General features: G+C 44.2%; 2 protein-coding genes across 3 annotated transcripts in view; both read right to left on the bottom strand.

Annotated features, from left to right (window-relative positions):
• The window catches only part of EML6 (EMAP like 6), a 263951-nt gene that overhangs the window by 228646 nt on the left and 10351 nt on the right, over nt 1–24954 (bottom strand). The window lies entirely within an intron of this gene.
• Nucleotides 20959–24811, bottom strand: LOC150005981 (protein SPATA31F1-like). The gene is made up of 2 exons (XM_090280121.1): nt 24729–24811; nt 20959–23917 (listed from the first exon to the last, which is right to left on the bottom strand). Exons 1-2 carry the CDS (start codon nt 24809–24811, stop codon nt 20959–20961), a joined length of 3042 nt encoding a protein of 1013 aa, XP_090136247.1.

The raw sequence follows: 24954 nt of genomic DNA, 5'->3' as shown, positions 1-24954 counted from the left end.
CAGGGAACAATCCATCAAGAAGATATAACCCTGATAAACATATGCACCCAACATGGGTGCACTGAAATATATAAGGAAAATATTGGAAGACTACAAAAAGGATATCAACAGCAACACACTCATAGTAGTGAACTTTAACACCCCCTTGTCAACAATGAACAGATCTTCCAAGCAAAGAAACACCAAGGATATTGAGGCATTGAACAACACTCTAGACAAAATGGACTTAACTAATAAATATAGAACTTTTCACCCCAGAGAAGCAAAATATACATTCTTTTCAAATGCACATGGGACATTTTCAAAAATAGACCACATGGTAGCACACCAAACAAGCCTCAACAAACTCAAGAAAATTGAAATTATATCTTCTCAGATCACAATGCCTTGAAACTAGAAATCAACCTCAAGGAAAAAAACTCAAAGACATTCAAACTCATGGAAAATGAATAACATGCTATCAAATAATGAATGGGTTAACAATGACATCAAGGAAGAAATCAAGAAGTTTCTGGAAACAAATGATAATGAGCACACAACAGCCCAAAACCTATGGGACACGGCAAAACCAGTCCTGAGAGGAAAGTTCATAGCAATACAGGTGTACCTGAAAATGATAGAAGAATCTCAAATAAAAAATTTAACCCTACAGCTACAAGAACTAGAACAACAACAACAAACAAATCCCAGAGCAAGTAGAAGGAAGGAAATCATCAAGATCAGAGCAGAATTAAATGACATAGAGACTAAACAAACAATTCAAAAGATCAACAAAAGTAGGAGCTGGTTCTTTGAAAAGATAAACAAAATCGAAAAGCCTTTAGCCAGGCTCATCAAGAAAAAAAGAGAGAGGACTCAAATAAACAAAATCAGAAACTAAAGAGGAGAAATCACAACCGATATCACAGAAATATAAAGGATTGTAAGAAATTACTACAAACAACTGTATGGCAAGAAACTTGACAACCTAGATGAAATGGACAAATTTCTAGAAACATATAATCTTCCAAAACTAAATGAAGAAGCAGAAAGCCTGAACAGACTGATAACAAAGAGTGAAATTGAAACAGTAATCAAAAAATTCCAGGCACAAAAAAGCCCTGGACTGGTTGGCTTCACAGGTGAATTTTACAAAACATTTAGGGAAGAACTAATGCCTCCCCTTCTCAAACTATTCCAAAAAAATCCAAGAAGAGGGAAGACTCCCAAACTCTTTCTATGAAGTCAGTATTACCCTAATTCCAAAACCAGGTCAAGACACAACAAAGAAAGAAAACTACAGGCCAATATCACTGATGAACATAGATGCTAAAATCCTTAACAAAATATTGGCAAACTGGATCAAGCAACACATTTAAAAGATCATACATCATGATCAAGTGGGATTCATCCCAGGGATGGAAGGATGGTTTAATATTCACAAAACAATAAATGTAATACACCACATAAACAAAATAAAAGACAAAAGCCACATGATCATATCAACAGATGCTGAAAAGACATTTGATAAAGTATGACACCCATTTATGATAAAAACACTCAGCAAACTGGGAATAGAGGAAGTGTACCTCAACATAATAAAGGCCATATATGAGAAACCCGAAGCCAACATACTCAATGGACAAAACTGAAAGCATTCCCTCTGAGATCAGGAACAAGACAAGGATGTCCACTCTCTCCACTCCTATTCAACATAATATTGGAAGCTCTAGTCACAGCAATCAGACAAGAAAAAGAAATAAAAGGCATCCAAATTGGGAAAGAAGAAGTAAAACTGTCATTATTTTCAGATGACATGATAGTATACATAGAAAACCCTATAGACTCCACAAAAAAACTACTCAACCTAATAAGTGAATTTGGCAAAGGCATTTCTGTACACCAACAATAAAATATCAGAGAAAAAAACTAGGGGGAAAAAATTCCATTTATTATAGCAACAAGAAAAATAAAGTACCTAGGAATAAATTTAACCAAAGAGGTAAAAGACCTGTACTCGGAAAACTACATAACCCCGAAGAAAGAAATTAAGGAAGATACAAACAAATGGAAGCATATACCATGTTCATGGATGGGAAGAATCAACATCATTAAAATGTCCATATTACCCAAAGCAATTTATATATTCAATGCAATCCCTATTAAAATACAGTGACATATTTCACAGACATAGAACAAATACTTCAAAAATTTATATGGAATCAAAAAGACCCCAAATAGCCACAGCAATCTTGAGACAGAACAACACAATAGGAGGAATCACAATACCTGACATCAAACTATACTGCAAGGCCACTGTAATCAAAACAGCCTGGTAGTGGCATAAGAATAGACATATAGATCAATGGAACAGAATAGACAGCCCAGAAATAAACCCAGGCCTCTATGGTCAACTAATATTTGACAAAGTGGGAAGGAACATAAAATGGAATGAGAAGAGCCTTTTCAACAAATGGTGCTGAGAGAACTGGACAGGAACATGCAAAAAAAATGAAACTAGACCACCAACTTATACCACACACCAGAATAAACTCAAGATAGATCAAAGACTTAAATGTAAGACGTGACACCATAAATTTCAGATATCCCATGTAGCAATATTTTCACCAATATATCTCCTAAAGCAAGGGAAATAAAGAAAAAAATAAACAAATGGGACTACATCAAACTAAAGAGTTTCTGCTCAGCAAAAGAAAACATCAGCAGGATGAAAAGGGAACCAACCATATGGGAAAACATATTTGCCAATGATACCTCAGACAAGGGATTGATCTCCAAAATATATAAAGAACTTCCATGTCTCAACACAAAGAGGACATACAGCCCAATTAAAAAATGGGCAAAAGACCTGAACAAACACTTCTCCAAGGAGGATATACAGAGGGTCCATAGGCATATGAAAGAATGCTCAACATCACTAGCCATCAGAGAGATGCAAATAAAAACCACAATGAGATACCACTTCACACCAGTCAGAATGGCCATCATCAACAGATCAACAAACAACAAGTGCTGGTGAGGATGTGGAGAAAAGGGAACCCTACTGCACTGTTGGTGGGAACGCAGACTGGTGCAGCCCCTATGAAAACCAGTATGGAATTTCCTCAAAAAACTAAAAATGGAACTGCATTTTGAACCAGCAATTCCACTGCTAGGATTATACCTGAAGAATCCTGAAACACCAATTCAAAAGAACCTATGCACCCCTAGTTCATAGCAGCACTGTTTACAATAGCCAAGTGCTGGAAACAGCCTAAGTGCCCATGTGTAGAAGAATGGATTAAAAAACTGTGGTACATTTACACAATGGAATACTATGCAGCAGAAAGAAAGAAGGAACTCCTGCCATTTGCAACAACATGGATGGAACTAGATAGAATTATACTTAGAGAAAGAAGCCAGGCAATGAAAAAAAAAATACCATATGGTATCACCTGATACAGGAGACTAATGAACAACACAAACAAATGAACAAAATTGAATAAGGAACAGAGTAACAGTTATCAGGGGAGGGGGGAGAGAAGGAAGGGGGTAAGTAGGGGAAGGGTTTAGTAGAGGAACTAATATAAATAACCCATGAACATGTACAACAGGGTAGGAACTGACTGTGGGAGAAGGGGTGGGCTGGGTGGGAGGCAGTAATGAGGGAAAAAGTAGGACAATTGTAATAGAAAAACAATAAAAATAAAATAAAATAAAAAGATAAGAAACTAGTTTTCAGTCAGAGAAAAATCAAAGCATATATTATCCAGAGAGAACAGAGATATGAATCCCTGTGATACATAGGAACACTTGCAAGAAAAAGAAATAGGGGAAGACTAGCTGCCTGTTGACCTTGCAATGCCTAAAAGGCCAGCAATACTCCTCTCTATAACTGAGATCTAAAAGATTCTCATCACATTATGACCTTTGTGCTTTAAAAGAATTCTCAATAGCCTGAGAATAATTCTCCAACCAGCTTATTTCTATTTCAGCCTAATATCTCTGACCCGTCCAAAGAAAGTTTCTTTCATCAGGGAGATAGAGCTAGCCTGCCATTCCCCTTCTTCATGCCAATGGGAAAGGGAGTGGCAGAGAACTAGTGGACAGTCCTGGAATCCTACAACTTCTGGGTTGAGACCATCCAGGTGCCTGCCTCCTATTGGGGAAAGAAAATATTAACTGATAAAGGAGAGGTCAAAGGACATCAAAGGACACCGACTCTCTTTGCACCCTCTGCTTTCCATAGCACTTCCACCCCTCATCTGTCTCCAGCAGCAAGACTGAGGACTGTAAATTCATTTTTTTTTTCTCTAATGAACTCTTTCAGTTTTATTTTGTCCTGGAAACACTTTCTCTGTCCTTCTATTCTGAATGACAATTTCGCTGGATAGAGTATTCATGGTTGTAGGTTTTGGATTTTCATTACTTTGAATATTTCTTGCCAGTCCCTTCTTGCCTGTAGGGTCTCCCTTGAGAAGTCAGCTGATAGTCTAATTGGGACCCCTTTGTACATAATTCTTTTCTTCTCTCTTGCTGCTTTTAAGATTCTCTCTTTATCTTTAATTTTTGACATTTTGATTATAATGTGTCTTGGAGTGGTTCTCCCTGGGTCCAGTCTCTTGGGAACTCTCCTTGCTTCCTGGACCTGCAAGTCTATTCCCTTCCCCAAGTCTGGGAAGTTCTCCTTTATTATATTTTCACTCAATTTTTCAAGTTCTAGTTCATCTTCCTCACTCTCTGGCAAACCAATGATTCTTATGTTGGGCCTTTTATAGCTGTCCCAGAGGTTTCTGATCCTCTCATTGTTGCTTTCCATTTCCTCTCTCTGCATTGGTTGACTGCTTGTTCCTTCTCCATATTCCAGTTTGTTGAAATGAACTCTGGATTTTTTTTCCTCACCATCTGTCTCGTATGTGGTTTTGTTCCTTTCGTTATGAATGTTTTTCGCTTCTTTCTTATCTTTTTCCTGCTCTTTTGTGAATTCTGTAAGCCACCTGATAACAATGGTCCAGAACTGAGCCTCTGACAGGTTTCTTATCTGTTCATCTGTCAGGTTCTCTATCTGTTGCCTGGTGAGCTGTGCCACCGGGATTTCTATAGTTGTCTGCCTCATTTTGACAGATGCGTTTTGTTTTCTTGGGCCGGCTGTCGGGGGCAGTGCCTGTGTACGCGTCACAATTCAGCGACCGGCGCCTGTCCGCGACCTATTTCGCAGCCCTGTGGTGCTTTCTTTGGGGGCGGGGGTCCAAGATGGATTCACACAGTTATTCAGCTAGGAGACCTGGATCCATCCTCCCGCCCCCCTGGGCCTCACTGTTCAAGGCGATGCGGTGGCTGCTTTCCCCAGCGCTGGGGTCGCGCACTGCCAGGGGCTTGACTGCCGCCGGGATTTTTCGCCGCCCCGCCGCTGTCCCAGGTGCGATCGCAAACAGCGCTGCCCTCTTTAACTCTTACCTGCCCAAATGGCACCGCTGGTTTATAACTTCATATGTTGGGCTTCCATGTAGTTTTATTTTCTGGAATTTCTAGTTATCCTTTGTTTTGAAGTAGCTGTATTCCTCTCTAGTTGTAGAGGGAGACCTAGCGTGTCCGTCTAAGCCTCCATCTTGGCCGGAAGTCCTGTAAATTCATTTTTAAAAAGAAGGAATCTTTGGGAGAGAACAAAGATATAGAGACTGTTGCTGGTCCCTAAACCAGCAGTTACTAAATATTGCACTGGCTCCTCAAAGTATAAATAGTTACATTCTTTAAATACATAAAAATCTATGTATCCATAAAATCTCACAGCATCTTCACAAATATGAGTTAGAAACTAAAGCCCCAGATTTTTATTACTTTTAGCTTAATCTTTTTAATGATTGTTTCCATTTCTGGGCCCCCAAATGTTCAGAATGGACCGACCCCCTGCTAGTGGAATTCAAAGGGTGAAGACATATGAGACAATTCAGTGGGAAAGAATAGTCTTTTAAACAAATGGTGTTGGGACAACTGGATATCGCCATGCAAAAGAATGAAGTTGCACCCCGTACCTCAGACCATATATAAGAATGAACTCAAAATGGATCACTTGCCTAAAGTCAGAGCTAAAACTATGAAACTTTTAGAAGAAAACATAGGAATAAATCCTTACAAACCTCAAAAGGATAAGCAACAAAAGAAAAATAAATAAATCGGATATCATCAAAATTTAAAACTTTTGTGCTTCAAAGGACACCATCAAGAAAGTGAAACTACAGATCATTGAGTGGGAGGAAATATTTGTAAATAATATAGCAGATAAATCACTTATATTGACAATGTATAAAGAACTCTTAGAACTCAAAAATAAAAAGACAAAGAAACTGATTAGAAAATGGACAAAGAATTTGAATGGACATTTTCTCCAAAGAAGTTATACAAATACATTTATAAATGTGTGGGAGACAGGTAGTAGGCATGGTTTGAAAGATTTTGACGACTGCTGTGTGAAGCCCCGCCCAAAAACAGGAACTTGGGTCTTAACCATCAGGTTTCTTATCTTTCATGCTTGCTATGAATCCCACCCTCCAGGGGATTTTAAAGATACAATAGAAATACAAAGTGGCTTTTAAGGAAAAGGGAACCTGCTCTCTTTTTCTCTGAATAGCCTCAAATCCTTGTCAGTAGAATGTGAAAAACAGAACGATTAAGAGGAAATGTTTTTGACCTTGTGTAAAATACCTGGTCATTACAACCCTGTATTGATCTGCATTTCCCTTTCACTCCCTACCATTTGCGGAAGGGCTGCATGATTGCCTTATGCATTTCTGTGTGTGGAAAGTAGATAAAAACCCTGGCTAATAAAGAAATGAGGGCAATTTTCCTCAGAGAAAACCCCCTCCCTTCCTTCCTCAGATGGTGAATGTCTGAGTAGTTTCTTCATCCATTCCAAGGGACGCAGAGTCTCTCTCATAAAAGTACTCAATATTATTAGTTGTTATGAGTAATGCACATTAAAACAACATGACATACCACTTCACACCCAGGTAGGATGGCTATTATCAAAGAGACAGACAATAAAAATGTTGATAAGGATGTGGAGGAATTGAAACTCTCATACAATGCTGGTGGGGTTGTAAAATTGTTTGGGTATTTTGGAAAACAATTTGGCAGTACTTCAAAATGTTAAACATAGAGTTACTATATAATTCAGCAATTCAACCCCTAGGTATATACTCAAAAGACTATGTCTACGCAAAGTCTGTGTACACACTCTTCCACTGACTGCATGGACAGGCTCACCATCTCCTTAACTAGTTACAACCAGGGCATGCTTGGTTCTTTCTGCAGAATAAAGAATACTGGGCTAATTGCCAACTTAATTTTAAAAATGGATTATGTTTATTTAAGAATGTAATAAATATATGGATATGGGAAATATTGCTTGGGTTAAAAAAAAACCCTGTCTATTGAGCTCTGACACATACCAGTGAGGTCCCTAAAATCCTGCTGTGTAGAGTAGCCTGTAGCCCAGCAGTATCAGCCTCCTTTGGGAGCTGGTCAGAAATGCAGAGTGTCAGGACTCATGCCTGACTTACCTGACTCCTATGCACAGTGATAGTTGAGAAGAACTATCTGCTCTCAAACACTAATTACATTTAAGACCAATCCACATAGAACAAACACGAGTTCAGCCTACAAGAGGAGCCTGATTGCTGAAGACATGTAGTCCACTGGTTAAAGGATGGCTTTCTGTTGGTTCCAGTCCACTGAGGGGAGTCAGTCCCAGAAGCAGGGCCAGAAAGTCAGCCTTCCCAACTGCTCCCTTTTTCTTTTTTGGTGGTAAAAATGTCACCTACATTGCAAAGTTGTTCAGGCCACCTCTTGTAGGTAGTGTTACAGAACCCCTGGGCTGCTCCAGTTGAAAACAAACCCACGGGCTCTTTAGTTAGGGGCCCGATTGCCCGCCGCCAAAATTATAACTCTCAATACCAGAGTTTGGTGAAAAGAAAAAGAATTGTTTATTTAACAGTTATATAGATTTAGTTATTTGCGGATTTCTGTTGTTAAGTCTTATGCTCTTTAAAATACCCACAAACACATATCCTTGCCTCCCCCCTTCCAGACCAGGCTAGTTTTAGGAAAGTCAGAGAAACCGTTTCCCTACTTTCCAAACACAGTTCAGCTTTACCAGCAGCTGCCAATCATTCAATCTGATTGGGGAGGTCCTTTCTGTGCTGTGGTGCCCTCCAGCTCTCAATGCAGAACCACCTGGATTCTCAGCCTCCTTGCAAACTGCCTTCTTCCTGCAAACCCTGTGGATCTTCTCTCCTTCTCAAAACTGCATGGCAAGAGCCTCTTAAAGCAGCCTGGAGACCCCTTCTCCAAGCCACATGGAGAAGGCCCCTTCACCAAGCCACATGGAGGGAGCACACGAGAGAGCGAGAGAGCGAGAGCGAGAGCGAGCGCGCGAGCGCGCCAGAGAGAGAGTCAGAGCGCCAGAGCCAGAGCGCGAGTGAGAACCCGAGTCAGAGAGCGAGAGTGTCTCAGAGAGAGAGCACCAGCGAGAGCCAGAGAGAGAGAGTCCGAGCTAAAATGTCTGCAGCTGCTTATATATCCCTGACTGCATCATCTGACGCAGTGGGCATTGCAAACAGTTCTGACCATTCACAGGTCCTTACGTAGGCTCTGTGTGCTTTCCATACCGTCCCCTGGTTCAAGACTCCTCCCATCTGCCTGAGGCTTTGGATGCATTAAAGCCATTTCCATAAGAAAGACACTAGCCACCAGCCTCAGGCATGTGGAGGCATTCCAAAAGCTGCTTCCTTCTCCCCATCCCCCAGCAGCAAACTCTGGGGATTTTTGGACTCCCCTGTTTCTGTAACAGTTTCCCCCCTTTCAGACTAAGACCCTTTATAATCTTATAAAGGACAATGGGCGAAGGTCTCATGCTCCTCTAACTGCTTCCTGCTGGACATGGTCGTCGTCCTACCTACCCTTGGGTCTAGAAATCCCTAATAAGAGTGGGGATGTAGGGGAGGGTGCCCTTCCCACATGGGGAAGAATCTTGCAGAGTCCAGGTCAGTTGGCTATTCCTGGGTAGCAGCATGCTTGGTTTCCAAGGGTTGGTACTGCTGGACAAGCTGGCATTCTTGTCATATTCTGAGGGCAACAGATTTGGCAACAGGGTTAAAAAAAACAATTCAACCTATAACTACTATATACAAAAGGCAGGGATTAATTTTTCAATGTCCCACATAGAAAAAAAGAAATGGCTTCTTTGGAGGAAGGTGTGCAGGGCATGTCACACCTGTCCAAAGCCCTTTTGCCCACTATACTTAGCTTGGGCTGAGGGGTATAAATTTTGTATTTCCCCCCTCTCAGACCTCTGGGCCCTTTCTGTTCAAGCCATTAGGACAGAAAAGAAACCGGTTTTAAAGTGAAGCCCGCAGACCACCCCATACTTCACCAACTCAACCACTTAGTTCAGCCAAACCGTTGAGTCTCAGGAGGTGGCAATGCAGATGGGCTTCTTAAGTGAGGCCTATATGTACAGATAATCACTCAGGTAGAGATCATAGGCTTATGCCCTATGAAAATAGAAAGAACATACACGTTAATTCACACAACACAATTCACAAACCAGTCTCTTAATTTGAGAGACTGTCTTATTGGGAAGACATCCAGTTGCAAGGCACTTGACATTCTTCTTGCCTGTAAATAAAGCATCCTTTATAGTGTCACAGACTTGGTTTAACTTTCAAATGAAAAACAAACTTTATAGACAGTTAGCTGCACTGAGCATTGCAATTTTCCTTAAGTCATGATTTTTCTCCTTAAGATCACCCTCCTTGTCAGTAAAGGGCTGCATTAAGTCCAGTTTTAATTTAGCCTGTTCATTTGCATAAAAACAACAAGAGCAGCAGTGATTGATCACATATGATCTTTAAGTTTACTTTGCTGGAACTTACACAAGGAACCTTCATGTTGACTTTAGTCCGCCCATCAGGGCACAGAAGCTGAGCCACACACCTGCCATTCAGCCTTGCCTGCAAACACCTGCTTTCCCAAGTCCTTTGGGTTTTCCATTGTGCCTTAAGGTTCTTTCTAGCCATCTTTCAGGAAAGCAACCTTCGTTCTTTCCCTGGAAAGACTGCCATGAACCACACAACCAACCAAGGTGTCAGGCCTTTTCCCTTCTGGGCTTTCCTTAGCTTCAAAAGTAAAGTCCAGTTCCTCAGAGCTTTCTGGTAACAACCAGAGCCTAAGCATGCCTCCTTCAGGCATGTCATTCCAGTCAAAGTCTTGGTTAACAATACCTCCATTAACAACTGGTCTTTTTAGTTTTATGCAAAGAAACCTAACGTAATTACTTACTCCTTTAAATTGCCAAATTCTGGAGGGATCAGGTAGGAGAAAAATACACAGTGTGAAGGAAAATCCTTGTCCTTCTAATATTCCCAAAATTGCATTTCCATGCCTTATACTTTCTTTTGTTCACTTTCCTACATGTGAAGTTTTCTTAACTTTCTCTGGGAAACCTCAATTTTCCTTTCAGATTATATGGCCAGTACCAATACAGAGAATTCCAGACCCTTCCTAGGCCTCAGAGAATTCTAGACCTTACATAGGTCTCCAATGGCTAATGCCAATCCCAACACAGGGAATTCCAAATGACCTTTCATAGGTCCCAAGGCTAAATGCCAACACAGGGAATTCCAAACGACCTTTCATAGGTCCCAAGGCTAAATGCCAACACAGGGAATTCCAAATGACCTTTCATAGGTCCCCAATGGCTACATGCCAATACAGAGGTACAGTAACCATACAATTAGACCACAAGTAGTTGAGGTTTCCCTTTTCCCAGGTTTAAAAACTTTCACAACCTTTCTATATGTTTACCCATTCAGATTTAACCATAACCCATTTCCAATTCTTTTCCACACTGTAAAGGACTCTACCCAAACTCAGTATTTGGCAGCTAAAATTCCCTAGATTTGCAAGCACATGCCTAAAGCAAAAGAAACACTTTTAATCTGTGTTTCAGTTCACTGTCCTTTTTTTCGAAAGAGTAATTTCAAATCTTCTTCCGGAGTGCATGTCCAACTTTCCCTTTCGGTGTCAGTCACAGCAGCAGGGTCTGTGTCCTCCTCAGGCAGTGCTCGTTTTACCCGTGTGTGGTGTATCCAGGACTTGATTCCTACCAGCTTCAGCGAAGCATGTGTTGTTAGCAAAACATCATAGGGACCAATCCATTGTTCAGCCAGCTGCTGTTCGGGACCTTGCGTCTTCCAGGTCTTCAGTAAGACTCTGTCCCCAGGTCCGAATGGGTGCAAGGGTTTTCATTTCTACTTCCCATCTTACGATTTGGACACTCATTTTTCCAATGGCCCTTCTTTCTGCAATAGGCACACTGGTCCTTGCCCAATGGCTCTTTCCTCCTCTCTTTAGGGTCCTGTTTCTTCCTCTGGCCTCTCCAGCCTGTTTTAAAGAACATCAGGTCCTGTCTTCTCTTTTCTACTCCCCTTGCATGGTAAACTTTAAATGCGATGTCCACTAACTGAGAGGGGCTCATTCCTAATACTCCATCTATACGCTGGAGTTTCCGTCTAATATCTGGGGCACTCTGCCCAATAAATGTCATGTTCACCCTTCTTATGTTCTCTTGTGCCTGTGGATCAACATCAGTGTACTTTCTATAAGCTTGATAGATCCTCTCTAAGAACTCAGAAGGATCCTCATCTGGTTTTTGCTGAATAGTTTGTACCATATTCAGGCTTTTTGGCTTGGGTACCCCTTTTCTAAGTCCTTCCAATATACACTTCCTGTAGTGTTTCAAAGGAACTAGGCCTCCACCATTTGGGTCCCAGTTAGGCTCTGTCCAAGGAATTGCCACAGTTGGGTCGGGGGTCCCATGGGGATCCTCTCCATGGAGACGCTGAGCCTCTTCATTAGCCTTACTTGTAACCAGTCGCTTCTCATCCCCAGTTAGCAGAATATTTAGGAGAGCCTGTACATCTGCCCAGTTCGGGTTATGAGTGGCAAAAATGGAGGCAACAAGCTCTGCCATTTTCTGAGGATCTTCCCTATATGAGGGGTTAGAATTTTTCCAATTTAGCAAATCTGAAGTGGAAAACGGAGTATGTGCCCAATAGTAGCCAGAGGGCTGGCCTTGCTGATTTATTCCACCTATTGGGTACTGCCGTAGAGGGAATTGGCTTGCTCCGAATTGGGAGGCCCCCTGACTATACTGAGTTCCTTGGCGGGTTCTGGCGGGGGAGACCCACTCCTCCTCCTGTAAGGGTGGAGTCATTGACTTTGCAGTCACTTCAGAGGCTGGCTCCAAAAAGGGTGGCGCGAGAGAAGTCCCTTGAGTTTGCAAAAGGGCGGGCACCGCGGAAGCCACTTCCATCTCTGGAGGTGGTATGGTGGAAGCAGCCTCCACCTGCAGAGGGTGTTGTGCCGTCGCCACTGGCGTTGCAGGAGCTGCGGCCACCTGCAGAGGGCGCTGCGCCACAGGAACCGCCACCTCGGAAGCCTGGGCCTCCTGCAGAGGAGGTGGAGCCACTGCTGCGGAAGCTATGGCCTCCTGAACCACCCCCACCTCTGCCTGGCTTGGCGCCAAATTAGGGCCTTTGTCTCCCGGATTTAGAGAATTAAAGAGGGCTACTTCCTCATTCTCCCTTTCTTCCGGTGTTTGACTCTCAGGAAAAGGCTTTGAGACCTCTTTTTTCCTCTGCACCATTATTTGGGCCTCCATTTCTGCTAAGGTCTTATAATGCAATTCTACAAATGCATTTAGATAATAAACATCTTCCCAATTTCCCGATTGCAGACAGTACCCCTTTAATTGATTAATCACATGGTAATTCAGAGAACCATTCACAGGCCACCTTTTCTTACCACCCAGAACATACTCAGGCCAAACAGTGTTACAGTAATAAATTAATATTTTCTTAGTCATAGGATAACGACAGTACATATCCCAATTTTCCAAAATTCTCTCCAGTGGGCTGCCATCAGGGACTTGCCCAGAACTGCTTCCATTAATCCAGACATATATGCTAATGGCTATAACCAAAACAATCCCAAGGACTAGAAAACATATATACCACTCCAGCATCCATAATTCTATTACTTCCAGGAATTCTCCTAACCGGACAAACAAATCTAGTATCCACGATGCCATTATTTCAGAAATGAGTTTTAGCAAACAATCTTACTTCTCTAATCTCTTCCCAGTTCTGTTTTCTTTTCACCACACAGGCGTACTTAGGCGGTCGGCGCCCTCAGAAGGTGTCTCCCAAGGGGGTCGACCTGCCACAGGCAATTATTAATGTCCCATCTGGGTCGCCAAATTGTTACAGAACCCCTGGGCTGCTCCAGTTGAAAACAAACCCACGGGTTCTTTAGTTAGGGGCCCGATTGCCCGCCGCCAAAATTATAACTCTCAATACCAGAGTTTGGTGAAAAGAAAAAGAATTGTTTATTTAACAGTTATATAGATTTAGTTATTTGCGGATTTCTGTTGTTAAGTCTTATGCTCTTTAAAATACCCACAAACACATATCCTTGCCTCCCCCCTTCCAGACCAGGCTAGTTTTAGGAAAGTCAGAGAAACCGTTTCCCTACTTTCCAAACACAGTTCAGCTTTACCAGCAGCTGCCAATCATTCAATCTGATTGGGGAGGTCCTTTCTGTGCTGTGGTGCCCTCCAGCTCTCAATGCAGAACCACCTGGATTCTCAGCCTCCTTGCAAACTGCCTTCTTCCTGCAAACCCTGTGGATCTTCTCTCCTTCTCAAAACTGCATGGCAAGAGCCTCTTAAAGCAGCCTGGAGACCCCTTCTCCAAGCCACATGGAGAAGGCCCCTTCACCAAGCCACGTGGAGGGAGCACACGAGAGAGCGAGAGAGCGAGAGCGAGAGCGAGCGCGCGAGCGCGCCAGAGAGAGAGTCAGAGCGCCAGAGCCAGAGCGCGAATGAGAACCCGAGTCAGAGAGCGAGAGTGTCTCAGAGAGAGAGCACCAGCGAGAGCCAGAGAGAGAGAGAGTCCGAGCTAAAATGTCTGCAGCTGCTTATATATCCCTGACTGCGTCATCTGACGCAGTGGGCGTTGCAAACAGTTCTGACCATTCACAGAACCTTACGTAGGCTCTGTGTGCTTTCCATACCGTCCCCTGGTTCAAGACTCCTCCCATCTGCCTGAGGCTTTGGATGCATTAAAGCCATTTCCATAAGAAAGACACTAGCCACCAGCCTCAGGCATGTGGAGGCATTCCAAAAGCTGCTTCCTTCTCCCCATCCCCCAGCAGCAAAGTCTGGGGATTTTTGGACTCCCCTGTTTCTGTAACAGTAGGAGATGCCCTAGAACAGCCCTGCTTAAAGATGTTGCCATGGAATAGTTTCTCACTTCACCACAATACAGCCTACATTTGAATTGACCATTGGTGGTGGAGCCAATATCATTCTTTGTAAGTGAGTATACACCAGTGCAATGCTTTTCAAGCTTTCAAACAACCCAATACACAGTAACCGTATTTTTAAAATAAAAACATAGTCATCTATTCTGAATTAAAAATAAAGGTCCATAATATGACAAGAACAAGGGTACCAATGACAGTAACTGAATGAAATATTTGTGTCTGTCCTGGGAAATCTAGGACATATGGTGCCAAAACCCATGAGGCATTAATTACCTGGATGACAACTACAATGGCCTTGGTATTTCTCTGGGCACCTATACCAGAATTTTGGGCATGCGAACTTCTTTCTCACCCTGGTGCCTTTGCATGTAATGTCTGCTCTGCCATTGTAACTTCTCTTACCTGCCTCTTCTCATCCTTCAAATCTCAGCTGAAATGCCATCTCCATAGAGAGCTGCTCTGGAAACCTTATCTAAGGTAGCTCCCATACCCCACCCAATCCAGCTCCTCTCTACAATCATTCCTTTCTTAGTACTTATCACAATGATATTCACCTTTATTTTTCTTGTTCATTTACCATTGGCCTCCCCCACCAGAACAGGGACAAGAACTTGGTCATGTTCACTGCTGTACCCCCTGCACCTGGTACATTCTAGAAGTGAAATGAGTTTTTGATGAATAAGCAAATGAGAAAGAATAATATGTACCCAATTTAGAAAATAAATATTAATAAAAATCAGCAGGCACATAGGCTATAGCTTATTAATAAAAATAACAATAATAAGATCATTCATGAACAGACCATAAACTTCCATCAAAACCTTTCGCCCCATGAGCTTAGTAGATGGTACCACTGACTGACTTTGCTTAAATCTCTTTCCCTTCTCAGGGCTGTACCTGTAAAATAAAACAACTATCTCCCAGAGTTGGAGAAGAGGGTAATTCAGTAAGATGACTATATATGAGGTTTATCTGGAAAAAGTCCAGCCATTGTTACTATAACAAGAATGGTTTGCCTGATATCCATGTAACCTGGCAGCCAAGAAGAGTGGACTGGAATGCGCATGGGTGAATACTGATGACTTCACTGTACTAGTCAGTGGAGGCAGTAGATGCCCTTGAGTGAGCATGTGTGTTGTGTGGTCCTCACATTCAAAATGACTGAGCGAGTAAAGCAAGGAATCTGCATCAGATTTTGTGTTAAGTTTGAACATTGCTCTGCAGAAACTATTCAGATGATGAAGAAAGCTGCACCTATGGGCAAGTGGTGACTGGCAGCTTCATCACAACAATGTGCCCACTCATGCAGTTTTCTGGTGAAACATCAAATCACCCAGGTGATTCAGCCCCACTATAGTCCAGATATGATGACCTGCAACTTCTGGCTTTTCCCAATACTAAAATCACCTTTGAAAGGGAAGAAATTTCAGACTGTTGATGAGATTCAGGAAAATATGACAAGGAAGACGATGGCAACTGGGAGAACTATGTGAGGTCCCAAGGAATCTAGGCATCACTGTCCTATGTACAATATTTCTGGTATAGTGTATCTTCTTTAATAAATGTCTCTATTTTTCATAGTACATGGCTGGATACCTTCTGGACAGACTAATATATTATATAGTGTCAGACACAGAGGCAGGTACTCAACTCAATATGGGTTTGATTCTTTATAGTTACCCCCATGTTTCTCAATTTCAAAGTCATTAAGGGACTAAAGAATATGAAATCACATCTGCAGGCCTTCATGTGAGTCTGTTTGCCCAACACTCCAGGCCCAAGTGAGCAGCACTGGTCTTGAAAGATGTGAAGTTAAGGAGGACAAGAAACCCCTCATCTAAGGTGAGAGGTAAGACAGAAGCAGATGGGACCATGCAGGACATGGACACAAACAGGCCCCTATGGTGGGTACTTACTATTTGCCAAACACTGGGTACATTACATGTAATTTCCATAAGCTATTGTATAAGGCAGCTACCTTCAAACCCCCATTTTATAGATGAGAAGCTGTTTCACTGATGAGAGCTGGGACTCACGGAGGTATAGTAATTTCCTCAAGTCATCCAACTGGAGGCAGATCTAGGTTCAAAATCAGATCTCTCTGACACCAAAGCCCATGCTCCCACCACCAAGCCATTGGGTGGGGAGAGGGTATAGGGGAGAAGGATGAAGGGGGAGATAAGTCATTCTAGCATGAGGAAGGAAAGAGCAGAGTGATCTTATTATACGGCAAGTGAGATGAAAACAATTTATGATTTTAAAAAGGGAAGAAAATACAAATAAGGATAGAAAAGTGGGTTAGGGCCAGAAAGAACAGAAAGCGAAGGGGTTTGAACTTCAGCCTGTGGGCAATAAGGAATCATTGTTTTGTTTTGGTGAATGTGTCTGTTTTTAATTCAATTCTACTATTGCCACTACTAAGAGCATTTAATGATCAACTAAGAACCAGACTCCACTCTAAACCATTTGCAAACATTCTTTCTAATAGTTACAGTCCTGCAATGTAGATATTGTTACCCCCACTTCACAAATAAACAAGACCCTGAGAGGTCAAGCCACTCACCCGGATGCCTTCAGTAAATGGCAGAGTGGGGTTCATAGTGAGTGTGTGTGAGGTCAGCGTCAGTGCCCTCTCCCCTGAAACAGTATTGCACAGAAACCTCCCTTGTTATAGAAAGCTGAAAAATAAGACAAAAGAAAATGGAACCAGGGAAAGAGAAGCAATAAGAGGATAAATGTCTCCACTGTGAAAATGGAAGGGAGGTGACAGAGCAGATGTGTTCACGACCTTTCCTTTCATTTACTCCATTTCTCTGCCATGATCTGCTACCTGAAGTAAAAGTCAAGTTGCAATTATTCCAGTCTCTATGACTGTCCTTGCCTTCAAGCCCTGGTAGAGTGCTATTACTCACCCAATAGCAAACAATGTTATCAGGGCTAAAATATGGCTTCATCCTCTAACCCAATATCTGTATTGAGGAGTAATCATTCAAGAGAATAAAATGAAGGCTCCACATCCAATAAATCACATTATGTTTCACATATCAACAACCTTTTAAAAAATATGACTTAAATACATAGTCTGTAAAATCAGAAGGACACATATGTGAGCTCTAATGAGCTCTGCCAATTCCTACATTATTATTAAGGTTCATCCTGATCTCAGAGATGACATGGTTTTATAAAATGAAGCAAGGTATCAATATTTGTTGGACTGCTTTCTAGTTAATATTCTAGGGAAAGTAGCACAATTAATAAAGCAGTAGAAAATGTACTTCCCCTGATGCACCCCAGCTGCGAGTGCTATTTTTGCAAGGAATTGTTTCCCGTCAGGATCCCCAGGGGTCTAGCTCCCTGCCCAGGGCCTTGCCCCCATGGAAACCCCCCAATATATGCACCTTGCTTGGCCATGGACCCTGAGAAGTTATAGTGCAGGAGAGGGACAAGGCAGAAAATGGGGCCAGCTGGCAACACCCACCCCTCCTTCTGGAAACAGATCTGCCTCTGGCCCCTTGCCAGGCACCTATCTCTTCCCCATGCTTCCATCCGGATGAAGTATTCAGGGTCCTGGCCTCACTGTCTCTGTGGATGAGAATGAACAATCCCCTGCAAGCCGAGGCAGTAAAGAGAAGCCAAGTTCAATTACAAGATCCTCATCATCTTATGTGCCTGTAGTGTACTCATTTCTCATATTCCCACCTGAACTCAAAGTTGTCCCCCTTTCTTTCTGTTCCCTGGAGTGGGCATAGGAACCATTCTTGTCCTTCAGTCTCTGACAGTCCTGGCCTATGACATGGATACCCGAACTCAGGTGGAGTGCTAGGCTTTGTACAGCTGGTAAAGAGCTGAGATTCAGCCCCGCTCACATGGTGCAAGAAGCGGTGTCTCCAGAGGGTTTATTCCTGTGCTCATCTTGTGTTTGTTGCCCTTCCTGTGTGGGCTGCAGTGAGCAGGTCCACAAGTGAATCAGGTGTGGTCTCTATCCTGTAGGACTCAGAGTTTAACAGAAGAAGTAATTTAGTGGAGAAACCACTGTCCTCCACTGCAGGTGGTCAATTGCCTGAAATTCCCTCCATAGAATTCTGTAGTGTCCTGTGCAGAGATCAAGGGAAGGGCCTCAGAAGGACAGGGCCATTCACCATGATGGTACTCAGAGGGCCGGAGGTCAACTTACGTTTCCAAGCGAGCACAGTACATTCCCAGCACCTGCCACACAGTCTGCAGTAGAAAATTCATGAGTTTGTGCTCTCCGTGAAGCTTTTAATTCATATTTCACCCCTCTTGAGCCTAGGGGTTGTGCCAGGGTTATGGGATGGGATGAGCAAGGCTTCATGACTCAACAACATTCTACTTGAAATCATAGGCTTTGACCCTATCTTTTCTCAGCTTTTCACTTTGCTGAGAATTGAGAATCCTGAAAGTCTCAGTTTCAGCTCATCTCTTTGTCCCCAACGCTTTGCTCCTGGACTTTGGTCAGCACTATGAACCCATGCTGCTCTGGGCAGGTAGGAGCCTGTGGGGGACCATGGGAAAGGGCCTACTTCCCATAAGCTAGGATGTGTGTACATTAACCTTGTGTTTCCACCTGCTGCTGCTGTGACCTTTTGGGGTCATTTCCTTCATTTTGGGCCTCTCTATAATCTCCTTTGTTCTGTAGCTCTCTGTCCAGCCTCCACCAGGCAGGGAGGATATGCCTGTCACAGGACCTCCAATGATCTTTGGGGATGATTTCGGAAATCACATGGAGGGTGTAGGCTCAGCAGGCCTAGGCCCTGTGCCTCCTTATCCTGGAGGCCACACTAGGGGTTAGACCCCCATCTCTTAGGCATAGCATAACCATTCAGAGGGGGACACGTTCTTGTTTCTTCTCTGGCTTTTCTACATCCTGCTAGCAGTGAACACACTGTGCTAAGTGATGGGGTCTATCAGTAAGAAGGGAGCTCTGGATTTTCCTAGGACTCAGTAAGGAGGGGCAACCCACAGTTTCCCCTACCACATTATAAGGAAGTGATAGCACTTCCTATGCTTCCTCCCATTCTTGGCTCCTCTGTGGTGGGTCAGAAGGTGGGAATGCAGAGGTGTCCGAAACAGACGTCCATTTCATACTCTCAGGGTAGCTTCTTTGTCTGTTTCCCAGTTCTCCCCTCCCATTCCCATGTACCCCTGGTTCCTGGCTAAATGCTAGGATGCCACACCTGTTCTCTTTCTCCTTTTCAAACCCCATCTTCTTCCTCATGCTCTATGCATCTAGACTCAGCTTTCTCTGCCATTTCTCCCACTGTGTTTCAAGAGCACCTACTTTACACATATGATCACCAAATTCAACCACTTCCTCACACCCGCAGGCTCACATACTGCTACCAAATTCGTATGCCCTAAAAACAAAACAGGAGACTTCTGGTCAAGATAGCAGCATAGATAAACACAGCTTGCCTCCTCGTACAGTCACATCAAAATTACAACTAAATTATAAAACAACCATCACCCAGAACCAGCAGAAATCGAGCTGATTAGAAGTCTGACAACTACAGAATTACAGAAACCACAGACACTGAGACTGATAGGAGGGACAGAGGTGCAGAATGGGCTAGTCCCACATCCATGTGTGGTGATAAAAATTCAGGAGGGATATCTCAGGTTAGAGGAATCTCAGGATTTACTGATGGATTGAATGTGGATTGTTATGAAAAAACATCAGGGATGACACTAATATTTTCCTAAAGACATGGAAAGATGGTAGAGGTCAGACTGAATTCTATCTTGGCTTCCCATGATATCATCGGGCCCTGAGGTGCAATGTGGACATGAGGATAGTACTGACAAGAAGGGAGTGGCCGGGAATCAACAGGGAAAATTCACAGTTGCCTTTAATTGGAATGGTGGATACTATGATTGGAGCATGTTTCGTATGTGTGATTGGGTGATGGTGGTGGGTGGGGAATCAGGAGTTCAGTTTATTATTTTGAGATGAATATTGGACATCCAAGTATCTATGCTGATTAGACAATTTGGGCGTGAGACACTGGCTATCCCATGAGTTCACGAGCTATGTTGTGCAAGTCCTGTGTCATGTTCATTGTTGTGTTTGCTAGAGTACTTTGCACAGAGTAAATACTCAAATATTTAAATTGTTGAACATAAGATGCTTATCAAGGTCATTTTTATTTTGATCCTTCTGGAGTCCTTATCGGCAGAGGATGCCCCATTTCATAGTGCTTATTGTGTTAACATAGTGATTCTTGCTTCCCCAGTCCAGACTTTGGATTCAAATACTATTAAGGCCTTACTATATGCTAGCCATTATCCTAAGCCCTGGGTATGTGAGACTCTATGCTATTTATTCAGGCAAGAACGAAGGAGAAACTGAACACAAGGAGAGGTAGTAAAAATAGAGGAAAAGGTTGGGCTGGGAGGAGTTGGTGTGGAATGCTGACTAGACAGGAAGGACATTTCAGCCTCCCTGATGCCTTCCCTTAACACACCACAGAGGAGAGAAGGAGCAGACAGACAAGTCTTTGATTAGAGATATAGACTGTATTTTGGGTGGCACCCTACCCCACTTGCACATAATTAAAGTGACAGTAGCAGTCCTCTTCAAGGGATGCAGACTCTGGAGAGCCGACAACATCTTTTAATTGTGCTGGGTGTTCTTGAGCAGGGCAGCATTTCCCTCTGAGGGCAGAACTGAGAGTTGGATGGGTTCCCTGATTGGATGGCACAAGCCACTCGAGAACAGTGCTGAGGGCGGTGGCAAGGGTGGCCCAAGCCTGAAGCAGAGTGGAGGTGATTGGAGCAGGAGAGGTGCTGGAGCTTACTGTCTGGGGAATGGGAGACATCCAAGAACGGGCCCACCTGCTTCTCAGTAGGGGGAGGTTGGGCCATGGGGTCCCCTCTTGTCTCCTTCTCTGTCTTAGTTCTCTCCATGGGACTTTTGGCTGGAGCCAGCCCCTTTTCTACATTTTCTTTTTGGGTATTGGCCATTTTCACAGCTCTCAAAAACATGGGTTCCCTCTGCCCATTGCCTTTTGCCTTGATGTTTATACGCTGCAGAAAGGATTTCATCTTATTTGTCCAGCCCGATTCTGGAAGGTGGGGCCTGTTGTGACAATGGGCTGGCATCACCTGCCTCTGTGAAACCCAGCCTTGCAAAGTTTGGTGCTGCAATGGCTTATGCTGAATGAGATGGCCCAGGAAAGGAGACACCTGGAACCCCACACGCTGGACGCTCTCAGGAATCCTTGCTGGTTTGAGGCTGATATTGAGCCTGGAGGGACTGTCTTGCAGGTCATTCTTCTTAGATTTCCCCCCCATAGGGACTCCTGGAGGAGGCTCTGGGGGTTCAAGCTGAGCATGATGCTGGGACCTGTGTGGACAGGGAGCATCAAGGTGAAAGCCAAGTTCCTGTGGCCAGAGGCTTTGGGGAGTCCTGTTCAGAAGCATCCCTTCTGGCCTCTGGGCTTGAGCAGGGTGGCTTTTTTCTCTTGCTGAGGTGGTCACAAATCCTGCATCTTCTTCTCCTTGGTCTCCTGCCAATTGTGGTTTCCCTGAATGCTTTTCCTTTTTAGCCAGTATGTGAACTAGAGCTGAATATTTGCTTTTGCCAGGGCTTTGGGACTCAGGGCTCCAAGGCTCCTCCAGGCTGGGCTTGTTCACACTGGCCTCCAACTGAACACAAAGCACCTGGCCCTCTGTCATTGCCCCAGAGGGTTGTGACATCTTGGAGGACCCATGGACAGAGCCATGGGGTGTTGCTTGGCGACTAGGTTGCTTCTGGTTCTGCTGCACTGCCTTTAACTCAAGGGCCAGCTGTTCTTTAAGGTAGAGCCATTTTGGATCTGGGGCATGGGGAGTGTTTGGTGGGATGGACAGTTTCTGGAGCAATGTTTTTACTTTGTTGTTTAAACTCCCAAGAGACGCCTGTGGGGGTGTGGTTGCTGAGCATCCAGTTTGTTCCCTGGACTCCCTTGCCTTTGTGTGAATTCCCCGTTGTATCTCTAGGGTTTTCTTTCTCAGATGGAAATTCAGTTTGGCCAAGAGGGATTCCTTGAGTAGATAGGGCCTAGCAGACTCTGTCTGTCTTTCTCGAGGCTCCATCTCAATCATTCCTTCCACTGGCACTTTAGGCTCAAAGTCGTCTGCAGTGTCCGCACAGGTCTCATTGACACCTTGAAAGCATGGTCCAGGCCTTATACACTGCTCTTCAGGTAAGATCACCTGAGTTGGAGGTTCTGTTAAGGTTTTGACAGGTTCAGGTACCACCTCTGTGATTATAGCTTGAGGAGGTATTGCTGAGGCCATGGCCTTGGAGGGACCCACAGAATAAAGAGAAGGCAGCCCTGACAAGAAGGCCGCATACTTGTGGCATAAAGTTGCCTCCAGTTTCTCAATGGCTTCCTTGGACAGGGCTTGGGCTGGCTTAGGATGCTCAATGACATCTTCTGGGAAGGTCTGTTGCTGCTGATCAAGGGACGCTGGCATCCGAGGTATAGTCTTCTGCTGTAGGTCAGGGTCGATTGCTGCCTGTAGCTCCAGTGGTTTGCTTTCTGGGATGCAGGTGAAGGCATCCACTTCAAGGCCTCCAGGAGTAGTGCACTCATAAGACCTATAGACTTGGGCAGGGATCTTGCCCTCGTGAATCTGCCCACATTTGGAGTCAATGTGGCTCTGCATTATTGCCTTGACTCGGTCAAATAAGTGTGGTATGCGGACTGGGTCCTCAAACGGTGAGCAAGGGTCACCAGCATCAATGGCTTTCAGGGCCAAGGGTTGGGGAACACTCACACTGGCTAGGGCTGTGCAGCTCTGAGATGGAGTCTGCTGGTGAGTGAGGGACAGGAGCAACTGGTAGGACTGCTGGACCCTTGGGGGCAAGCCCCAGCGATGGTGACTCAGCTGCCTCTGGAGGTGAAATTTTAGCAGCTCTCGGGAGTCCACAGTTGTGCAGAGGGAGTTGGGCTTTCCCGGAGTTTCAGGAGATTGGGCTGTGTCACAAGACTTATATGGCACAGGGGTCTGGGTGTGCTGAGCTCTCTGGAAAACAGCTGGCAAACTGCACTGGTGCTCGAGCTGGCTCTGCAGCATGTGCCCCTCTAAGGCTTCACACTGGGCCAGAGTCAGAAATGGGACATGGACCTGGACTGGTGGATGGTCACATGGCATGACAGAATTTGGTGATGATGTGGGACAGGGTGGGCCTGACTTGGGTGCAGTCTTTGGCAACAGATGTAAGAAGGAGCGTTCCTTGAGGAAAAGGGAATGGGTTAAATATTCCTGATCCATTAATTGTGATGCTGAAGGTGTTTCAGGTGAAAGTGAAAGTTCTTGAGAGCATATGGCAGGATGCTCCAGACTATGCTCAAAAGACACGTTAGACTTGGGCAAAATCTCTAGGGAAGAGGAGCCCTGTGATGGTGCTGGAGAAGTGGGGGAGATCAGAGTGTTCTCACCCACCAGCAACTGCTTAATCTCCAGCGCCATAGCATTGCAGATTTGGCAGGAGGTATCTGCACACAGTAGTCGCCGCGCACTTCCCTCCTGAGGAAGCCAGCTCTGGCTAGAAGAGAAAACATGGCTACTGTTACTGATGGTCTCAGGCAACCCATAGGCGTACAGGGCCATGAGTGACTGGGAGGTGGGTGAGTTGTCTGCTGACCTACATTGTGAAGTTTAACCAAAGATGGGAACAAATGATGAGGGAGCCAATGGTTAGCTGATAGGGAATCACCAAGTTCATGAGCAGGTAGAACCTGGACTCCGTCTCATTTGGGACGGTGAAGGCCACTGCGAGGTATTTAGTATTCCCAAGCTGTGTAGAATGAAGTCCTTGTTGGGACTGTGCTTCCTGGGGACTGTGAGGTGTATACAACATCTCTTGGGAGCCAATCTCATTCTCTAGAGTTTTTAAGAAAAGGATGAGATGACAAGAAACTGGGCTTCCTCAAGACAGAAGGGGAAGTAATGTCAGCAGTTTTTAGGGGTCTCCCCTAGAAAGGGTGGAGATGTAAGGAGAATATGACAATGATGACTTATTTATGCACTTATATACCCATTCTCTTAGCCGGCTAACTTGTCTTGTGGCTGAGTACAAACCCATGTAGGGTCTTTTATGAATTAAGCACTAGTCAAATTCTGAGTTCTAGGACCATTGTGAGCCTAGCCCAGAGCAGAACTGGAGACTCCTCCCTCCTGAGACGTCTGATCCCCCTTTGCCCTGGGAACCCTCTCAACCAGGGGCTGCAGCCTCCACTGTGTGTCACCCACTTTTCATCCATTCTCCCTCTTCTCCTCATTCCTGTCCCAGGCCAAGCAGAGAAATCATCACAGTCCAGGCTGGATCCGGGACACTACAAAGAGCGAGTGATCACCTTTTCATGAAAGACAGCAGCTCCCATGGCTCCTCAGCTTCTTTCCAGGAAGGTCTCCTAGCTGAGAAACCAGGAGACCGCATTATATGAAATGAGAGGGCATTCAGGGACATCCTATAGGCAGCGAAAGGCCTTTGAATGAGAAGAGACTGAAAACCCCAACAGTCCATGCTCTAAGGCCTGTCTGAGTACGGCTTAACCAGTCACGATGTGCTGTCCTGGACCT

The sequence above is a fragment of the Furipterus horrens genome, unplaced genomic scaffold (genome assembly GCF_987537825.1).
Source record: "Furipterus horrens unplaced genomic scaffold, mFurHor1.1.pri manual_scaffold_6, whole genome shotgun sequence".
NCBI classification, from domain to species: Eukaryota; Metazoa; Chordata; class Mammalia; order Chiroptera; family Furipteridae; genus Furipterus; species Furipterus horrens.
This window is presented reverse-complemented; position numbering and strand designations above follow the sequence as displayed.